This window comes from Mus pahari, chromosome 4 (assembly GCF_900095145.1).
Source record: "Mus pahari chromosome 4, PAHARI_EIJ_v1.1, whole genome shotgun sequence".
NCBI lineage: Eukaryota > Metazoa > Chordata > Mammalia > Rodentia > Muridae > Mus > Mus pahari.
Window position 1 is genome coordinate 96,741,854 of NC_034593.1, and position 9,521 is coordinate 96,751,374.

Genomic DNA, 9,521 nt, shown 5'->3' on the forward strand with positions numbered 1-9,521 from the left:
CCCCCACCCCGTGGGGGTCAAAGACAGCAGTGAGTTTCTGCTAAACTGAGGCCAGGCCCTCACCTGCTGTATTGCCCTGAGAAGCCTAGTCTGTGCTGGGTAAGAGAGAGGTGGGGCTCAGGGGTACCGAAGGGAATGGGGACGCAGAAGCTGAAGGCCGGGAGTGGGGGGACTGGGGTCTGCAGAATCTGTCTGGCAGCATCTTAATAATAGCAACACATCTCCCTCGGGGCTGGCTCGTGCTCGGGCCTGGGATGGTATTGATCAGTTCATCTTGCCTACTTCATTATGTTGGCAAGAATCTCTCAAGCGCTCCTCAACTTCTACCCTCTCCCCTGTCGCCCGATCCAGGCAGCACCCAGCTGAGCTCTGCGCGGAGTTTTGTTTGGTAAGCTAGGTTTTGTCAAAGAATGGGGTGTTTTCTTTGCGGTGGAGGTCGGGGACACGGGGACCTAACCCAGTGGCCAGCTCGGCGGCGGCGGCAACGGCGGCGGCGGCGGCGGCGAGCGACACACCTCGCTAGCTCTGGCCCCAGCCGGCCCCTTTAATTCGAGTTCGCTGCGGGGCCAGGTGCGGCGCTGCGTGGCGCGGTGCGGCGCGGTGCGGCTGCGGGCGGCGGCCGGGCGCTCCGTACGCGCCGCCCGCGGGACTGCAGAGTCGGCTCCCGGCTGGCCGCCCGCACCCCACCGCCACCACCGCCACCGCCCGCTGTCCGGGTTCTGCCTGCGCTGGCTGCTACCCAGGAACATGGAGGCTCTGGTACCCATCTGCAAGGGTAAATCAGTGTCCGGCATTCTGCTGCGCATGCTGCCATCCCTGACCGGCTGCAGCGCCCATAGGGGCTGCAGGGCACCGCGGTAGTCTGGGTGGGCGAGCTGGTGCCGACCCCTGATGTCGGCCTGGAGGGTTGTGGACCCGCACAGGCTCCGTGGGACTTAAGGGGGAGACTTGTTCCTGCAGAAGAGTGCATGGAATGGGCTCGGGGACCCTGTGGTTTGTGCGTGACATAGGGCGGAGGGCGCAGATTGGAGCTGGCGGGTGATGGGAAGTGCAGCTGACTGCATAGCCACGGCTGGTAAATAGTGGGTGGGTAGGACCCGAGTCACTTGGGTCCTCCTGGTTGCATCTGCCTCTCCGCAGCGGAGTAAAATGGGCTTCTCTGCAGTCTCTTGTTTTGTTTTTGTTTTTTGTTTTTTTTTTCCACTTGGCCGGGGCGGTGGGCTGCCGTGAAGCTCTCTTGCCTAAAAGGAAGCTAGATCTGGAGCAGCTGCCTGGCGACGCCTGCTCTGTACCCTCAGAGTTCGGGCTCCCGTGTTTCAGGTGGAGATGGAGTCTCGGTGGTCCCTTGACTGGACCTCGCAGGCACCGGCTAGGCTGCCCTCCGGCCCGCAGCAGGAGCCCACCGCACTGTGCAGGAAGGGGTTAAGGTGGCACACTCTAGCGGTCCGGCGGCTGTGGGCTCCGGTCAGCCCAGCGGATTCCTGCGGGAGCGCGCCCGGCGGAATCCCGGCTGGAGCCCGGGGCGATGGGAGAGGGCCCCGACCCTTCCCAGGCTCTGGGGCCGGCGGGATTGGGTCGGCGGGGGGCCAGCCCGGAAGCCAGCTTTCTCTAGGCTCCCCCGCCAATCCGCCCCGCAGTCAGGCAGCTTGAGCGTTTGTTCTGTGCTTCCCTGCCGAGATGTGAGGGATTTTCTCTTGGGAAGAAATCGGTGGTCGAGTGCTTGCCTAGCTCAAATGCCACCCAACCCAGAGCAAGGCCTGAGGCCCAGGGATCCTGGAGGGAGAGTAAGTTCAAGAGACCCCGTCTATTGGGCATTCTACAGAGGCGATCTTGCTGCTGTGGGGCCTCTCTATCTGGGAAGGAGTGTGTGTGTTGAAGAGGAAGGATTGCTTCTTTACCAGGACGTGGCTAGGGTCAGAGAGGAAAACCCTCCCCCATTGGGAGATATGTGTTCTGACACCAAAGCTGGGTCGCTTCTGTTGGCAGCTGAGGTCTAGGGAGAAAGTGCTTCAAGCTGGTGAGAAGGAAAAGCTCCAGGAGAGGTTAGAAAGAGGCTCTACGGTGGTGGATCTCATTCACAAGCTCATGGAAAGTAGGTGTGGGGGCTTGCCACTTGCAGTGAGGGGATCTGCCAGAGCCCTTCGAAGTCTTGGTCTCAGCTGCCTGGAAGCCTTGGTTCCACCTTGCTGCTGTGTTTTCCAGGCAACGTCACACCTCCGGAGGACAGCCAGGAGGACTCTGGCTTTTGCTGAGCTGTGCATCTTGCCTCCTTTCTTCCAAAGGCTTCAGACCCAAGCATCACTCTCTTCGAGTAGTGTGCGCCCCGCGCCCCTGGCCAAGCATCTCGCTGTCCCTTGAGCCCCATCCAGTTGTAGAGCTCACCTCCAGGACCTGCCCTCCTGCTCAGAATGACTCACCATTATTTCCAGCTCAAGTGAGAAGATGTGACAGGGACTGAGCTGCCTATTTGTGTATCTGTGCCATCGGATCTGCTCTTCGAGGAAGGATACCTCAGTCTCCTGCCTGGCCAGGTAAATCAATCAATCACTTAGTAGCAGCCATATAGAGGCATTGGGGGTGGTATCAGTGACCAAGGCCCAGGCCCCAAACACCCTACCATGAGTACCTCCTTTGGTGCAGGTATTGCCAAAACGTTAGCACAGTGCCTGGCAGAGGGCTCCCTTCTCCACTCCTCCTGTGCACCTATGTCCCCAGCATGTGTGTGGTACACAAGATCCTGTCTCAGCCGCCTGCCCCTAGTGAAGGCCATTCTGTAGCTTCCTTGATAGATTGGTTGTTCCCTGAGCCCTACTGACCCCTAGACAAGTGACAAGGTGAAAGTAGTTTTGGTGGCAGGGGTGACGGTGCAGTCATGTTTCTGAACTCTTGGAGACATCAAGTGCACACCTCCTGTCAGGTTGCCAACGACTGGTGACTGGTGATCTCATGTCCTTACCTGCCTCTGTCTTTCAGCCAGGTGGGGCTGTGTCTCCAACTCACAGAGGGCACTGGGCCTTTCCTGCAGGAGCACAGACTAATGCTTCTGTGTTTCCTGGGGCCCAGTTACCAGCACCCTGAGTTCCCTGCTGCAGGCAGCTGGAAGGCATAAAGTAAAGTACAGTCCTCAGCCCCAATTATGACAGTGGCTACCGGAGACCCGGTGGACGAGGCTGCTGCCCTCCCCGGGCACCCACAAGACACCTATGACCCAGAGGCAGACCATGAATGCTGTGAGAGAGTGGTGATCAACATCTCAGGCCTGCGGTTCGAGACTCAGCTAAAGACCTTAGCCCAGTTCCCAGAGACCCTCTTAGGGGACCCCAAGAAACGGATGAGGTACTTTGATCCCCTCCGAAATGAGTACTTCTTTGATCGCAACCGCCCTAGCTTTGATGCCATTTTGTACTACTACCAGTCTGGGGGCAGGTTGAGGCGACCTGTGAATGTGCCCTTAGATATCTTCTCGGAAGAAATCCGGTTTTATGAGCTAGGAGAGGAAGCAATGGAGATGTTCCGGGAGGATGAAGGCTACATCAAGGAAGAAGAGCGTCCTCTGCCTGAAAATGAGTTTCAGAGACAGGTGTGGCTTCTCTTTGAATACCCTGAGAGCTCGGGGCCTGCCAGGATTATAGCCATTGTATCTGTGATGGTCATTCTCATCTCCATCGTCAGCTTCTGTCTGGAAACCTTGCCCATCTTCCGGGATGAGAATGAGGACATGCATGGTGGTGGGGTGACCTTCCACACTTATTCCAACAGCACCATCGGGTACCAGCAGTCCACCTCCTTCACCGACCCTTTCTTCATTGTAGAGACTCTCTGCATCATCTGGTTCTCCTTTGAGTTTCTGGTTAGATTCTTTGCCTGCCCCAGCAAAGCTGGCTTCTTCACCAACATCATGAACATCATTGACATTGTGGCTATCATCCCTTACTTTATCACCCTGGGGACAGAGTTAGCTGAGAAGCCAGAGGACGCCCAGCAAGGCCAGCAGGCCATGTCACTGGCCATTCTCCGTGTCATCCGGTTGGTAAGAGTCTTCAGGATTTTCAAGTTGTCCAGACACTCCAAAGGTCTGCAGATTCTAGGTCAGACCCTCAAAGCTAGCATGAGGGAATTGGGCCTCCTGATATTCTTCCTCTTCATTGGGGTCATCCTCTTCTCTAGTGCTGTCTATTTTGCAGAAGCCGATGAGAGAGATTCCCAGTTCCCCAGCATCCCGGATGCTTTCTGGTGGGCAGTCGTCTCCATGACAACTGTAGGCTATGGAGACATGGTTCCAACTACCATTGGGGGAAAGATAGTGGGTTCTCTGTGTGCCATTGCAGGTGTGCTAACCATCGCCTTGCCGGTCCCTGTCATAGTGTCTAATTTCAACTACTTTTACCACCGGGAGACAGAGGGGGAGGAGCAGGCCCAGTACTTGCAAGTGACAAGCTGTCCAAAGATCCCGTCCTCCCCTGACCTAAAGAAAAGTAGAAGTGCCTCTACCATAAGTAAGTCTGATTACATGGAGATACAGGAGGGCGTAAACAACAGTAATGAGGACTTTAGAGAGGAGAACTTAAAAACAGCCAACTGTACCTTGGCTAACACAAACTACGTGAATATTACCAAAATGTTAACTGATGTCTGACTGAAACCTACTAATGTACTCACAGCTCAACAGGACTGATGCAGATGTTGCATAATAGCCTGCATTGTAGTCAGTGTTCTACAGTGTGCATCTGGTTCTGCATGGAAAGCAGTAGTTTGTGCAAGTGACTTTTGACCTTTTGATTTTTGATTTAGAACACAGAATATTTATCATGGCTTTCATGAAATCTTCATCACCGACTTACAGGTTTCCAAAGAGGAGAGTCACCCTATGGAGCCAGCATCTCAGAAAGGCACAATGCAGCCCCCTCACCCCCTCACACAGCCTACCATGCCAACACCATCCTATCCTCCTACCTAAACACAAACACACCTGGGAGGTGCATTCTCTCCACCCCACCACTACCACCCCATTTCAGCCCATCTGCCCCTTCACAGAGGAACATACCATCATGGCTTGGTTCTAAAGTCTGGTGACTATTCCGAAGGTCATTCTTGGTTTTGCGTTGATAAGAACACGCAGTCCTGTGTGTTGGAACTACTTTCTGTGTCCCAGGCTGGGGTTTGTGAGTTGCCAACTAGATGCTCCGGAGGCTTATGTTTCATAACAGAAAAAAAAAAAAAATGCTGCATTCTGCCTTTTCTCTGCAGTGTCGATGTGAGGGAAGCCCGGGGGTTGGGGGAGGGACAGTTAATATGACCAAATATGAATTGTCAAGTTTCACATTTGTTCCCTCAGGCCTATGGGGAGAAGCTACCCAATTCAGGGACTTCTCAGCTTCAGATACCATTTTGCAGGCTTCAGGGTCACAGAATGTGTTTGATTTCTTCTTTTACTCTGGAGTTTGCAAGACATCAGCTTTCCTGGTGGTGTGGCCCAGCTCCACTGACACTGCAGTGGAGTATACCAGTCATGCAATAGAGCTGCATGGGTGTTCACTGCATGAATTTCAATATTTAAAACACAGGAGATAACCTATTTTCCTAGTAGCTGATACAGTATTCCTACTTAGAGTATTAATAGCCTTGGGATGGAACTGAACTGGGTTTTTTTTTTCACATCAAAAGGCAGAAGCCCTCCATCAGGGTAAAACAAATAGACTATTTGGAATGGGGAACCAAAACTTCTGGCTGGCCCTCTCAGCCTACCTCTGGTCTTTCACTGGGAGCACAGACGCTGCCACACCAGGGGAATAAACAGAAAAGTCAGAGTGTAAACACTCACATGACTGAACTTTGGGAATTAATCTAGTCGTGGGCATGACTACACAGCTTACCAGGGTCCTGAGGACAGGCAGGTCTGTGAGTTCAATGTATATAAATATATATCAGCTCTCTCTCTCTCTCTCTCTCTCTCTCTCTCTCTCTCTCTCTCTCTCTCTCTCTCTCTTTCTCATGAGTTCCTCTAGCAAGCTATAGAAAAAAATTGCATTTGAACATTGTATATGCTTATGCAATCTCTTGACACAGGGCAATTTATGCATGTGTTTGACTATGTGCACTAGAATATATATATACATACACAAGTGTGTGTGTACGTACATTATACACACACACATATATATATATATTCATTCTCTGGAGTTCAGATTCAGGAGCAAATCTATTGCTTGGTGGGTTGGTGGAGTAAGAAACCCAATGGGTACGGTAAACTCACTGGGCCTGGGTTTGCTGTCATTGCCTCAGACACGCTCCAGTGTTCATGGATTCCTAGACATTAGAATTGTCTTTCTGCCCTCCATGTGCTGCAGCTTCAGTTTCCCATGGCTGAAGCTTGTCTTACTGAGTGCACAAGGGTCCAATAGCCTTCACAGCTCCAGCTATCCTGGGCCAGGCCCACCCAGGCCTCCTCCCTAGAATCCATCCTATTAATCATCTCCATTATTATCCTCTGCCCCATTTGATTCTCTATCATTGGTTCTACATCCATCATTTTCATGAACCTGTCCATAGGCGGATCCTCTGCTTTGAAACCAAGGAGTAAAACTCCCTGGGACCAGATTCTGCTGATCTAGACTTAAAGGAAGCCTCCTGTTGGTGGAAATTTCCTAATTCCAGAACCGAGGGATGGATTCCCTAAATGGCCCAAAGCATCATTTTGATTACTAAACTCAGACTCTCTCCCTAGCATATGGTAATGAGAGTTACCCTTAAAAAAAAAAAAAGAAAGAAAGAAAGAAAAGAAAAAGAAGAAGAAGAAGAAGAAGGATGGGTAAAGAATTAATCCTCACCCCAAGAACAAGTAAAGAATGGATAAGCACTGTGCAGCCTTGAAGTAGAGAATGTGATGTGTTGGCCCTAGGAAGAGAGTGGGGAAAGCCTTTGCCTCCTCGTGCTGGGTTTCTTTGCCTTTTGACACAGTGGCTTAAATTCTCACAAACACAATGAACTGTGGTCAGGCTGTTCAGTATTGATTCCAGCCTAGGTCTTGCTGTTCACTAGATGGTACCTACAGTTGTCTTTGGGGAGGGGGCACCAGCTCAGGGTGCTATCCCAGGGTGCTCATTAGTTCCTGGTCACCCATATCCCCAGGTGACTGCAGGGCATCCCATGCCAGGCACAAAGCCTCTGTGCTTCTCTTCTTCTCCTTTGTGGGAGGTGGTGCTGAATTTCATGACATGGGGTGGAAGGGACAAACTTGGGAGCATAGAAGGTTAAAGCATACATAAGGTCTAGACCAAGGGAAGTTAGCAATTCACAAAAACCTTGGCCTGGGAACCATAAAATGTCCACACCCATGGGCGCACATGCATCATAAAACAAATGATAGATTATTGTCACATACAAATATAGAATACACAGCACACATGCAAAATGCACACCGGCCAAAATAATACGAGGCATAGTCAGAAAAGATAGACAAAACATGTATTATACCGCCTAAACATGCATTGTGCATACCAACATAGAATATCTGCAAGAGATATATTTGCCCCATGTGCAAATGCACAGCATGCAACTCAGATGCAAAATATACGAATCCAACTGGGGGACAATGGATGTACATGCAAATTATGTAAGTGATGCTTTGTTATTGTTTCTGCACACAAGTTCAGCATATATACACAGTGCACCAAACTATACTAGGTACACCAAATAGATAGATAGATAGATAGATAGATAGATAGATAGATAGATAGATAGATAGATAGATAGATAGATAGACAAACAGTATCCATGCCCATGAATCTACACAAAATGTAGACACTGAATCATCATTGACTATTCCTCTGCTTCCACATCTAAAAAGTGATGGATGAAGGCAAGGGATCAGATTTAATTGCCTTTCCTTGCCCATATCAATATCCCTCAATATTCTCCAAGGAGCCTCTTCTTTGGCATCCAACCTCATTCCTGAGACTTAACTTCTGAGGTTTCAAGTGGAAAGATGTGGCGCCATGTCAAGCACTGGAACCTCTGGGTTTTCTACCTTTCATCTCTCTGCAAGTAGCCCTCAGGGTGAAGGGTGTGGGAACTACAAGAGCTGGCAACTTCCTGCGGGCTTCCTTGCTATCCCTTTTCTTTCAGAGAAAATATACACTGAGGACCCAAACTCCTCTCCAAGTGTCTGGGATCTCCAGATTTATCCCTATTGTCTTGAAGCAGTGATGGCCCAAGAAACTATAGGATTCTGGACCCCAAACCAGGTTGAAATGCCCCAATTTTCTTTGAGTCAAAAGACCTTATTAACACTCCTTCCAAAGTACTCCTTTGTCTGGATCCAGGTCAGAGAGTTGAATCTCTATATAGTCTTAGCTCTTAAAATTCTTTCCTTGCTTGTGGCATTTCACTTACTCTAAGGCACGAGCCCAGTGAAGACAACTCTTGATTCATTCAATCCAGACTTGTTCTCCCCTTACTTCTGAACCCGGGCTCCCAGGAAACTCGGGCCAATTTAGCTGAAGTAAAATGTGGTGAGGGACATTAATCTACAGCTAGAGGAGCAGTTAGCAATTTTTAGAGGGCCTGGTCTTTGTCTTCTATTCTAACACTAAATTTAACTACTTGACAATATTGCCCACCATTATGGAGCCCAGGGGTTTCTTCCTGTTATTAGGACCAGCTGGGGCCTGTGCATTTTGGCAAAGGCTTTACCCAAAATTGAAGTTAAAAGTTGCATCCAGCCTCTACTCCTATATCTCTGAGTATCTTACCCCTCCGTCCAGGTCTCTATAGAGGAGGCAACGAGCAGACAATGGACATGTGGTTCAAAATGTGTACACTTAGCACACTGAGACTTGTGTTTCCAAAGCAAGATATCAATTTCCACCCTAGCTTCATGAGATGCCTCTGTGGCCTCAGACATTTATAAGAGTTGTAGTTCCTGGGAAGTTTGAAAGGAACGAGTCCAGGAAAAGTAAAGAAATTATCAGGAAGAGAAGGCAACAGAACTGTTGAATTTCTGAGTAAATTTATCAGGAGCCAAGTTTTCATTGATTAATTAAATCTAATTCAGGAACCCAAATTTAATTTAGTTATGGCTCTGTGCCTTTCTAGAACTTCAACTGTGTTTTAGAGTCAAGTCTTAGTGAGACAAGTCAGAGCTTCTGAAGATCCTCAGGCAGGGAAGTCAATGGTAGCCATAGTCATGGAAAGGAGTGAAAAACACATCTTCCCCAGAGAAAAACTGTAGGAAGTACAAACAGCATGTGGAGGCCATGAGGGGAGAGTGCTATCCTCTGACTTGTTAACCTAGGATAGAGGATGACTGGATGCTTCCAGTCTGCATGTGGGGAATGGGGTGGCTAGGGCCTGAGAGGGTTCTGATGTGTAGGGTACTCCTGGTTACACAATAGAGGTTCCTTTTGATAAAGTGTTCATTATCCAGGTTCGAACTCATGACCTTAACTCATTCACATCATTAGCTACCCAAGTCAACCAGCATGAGGTATATATGCTGGGAGCTGTCTTGGTAGTTATAGTGA

General features: G+C 49.9%; 1 protein-coding gene across 4 annotated transcripts; it reads left to right on the forward strand.

Annotated features, from left to right (window-relative positions):
* On the forward strand, nucleotides 1–7,693 carry Kcna2 (potassium voltage-gated channel subfamily A member 2). 4 transcript variants are annotated; one of them, XM_029538019.1, is made up of 4 exons: nucleotides 1–99; nucleotides 352–388; nucleotides 2,203–2,531; nucleotides 2,974–7,693. In XM_029538019.1, the coding sequence occupies exon 4, from the start codon at nucleotides 3,137–3,139 to the stop codon at nucleotides 4,634–4,636; it is 1,500 nt and encodes a 499-aa protein (XP_029393879.1). In that variant the 5' UTR covers nucleotides 1–99; nucleotides 352–388; nucleotides 2,203–2,531; nucleotides 2,974–3,136; the 3' UTR covers nucleotides 4,637–7,693. The 4 variants fall into 4 exon arrangements, with proteins under 4 accessions (XP_029393879.1, XP_021052167.1, XP_029393876.1 ...); XM_021196508.2 differs by lacking the exons at nucleotides 1–99; nucleotides 352–388 and adding an exon at nucleotides 583–775; XM_029538016.1 differs by lacking the exons at nucleotides 1–99; nucleotides 352–388 and adding an exon at nucleotides 1,562–2,092.
* Nucleotides 7,694–9,521: the final 1,828 nt, after the last annotated feature.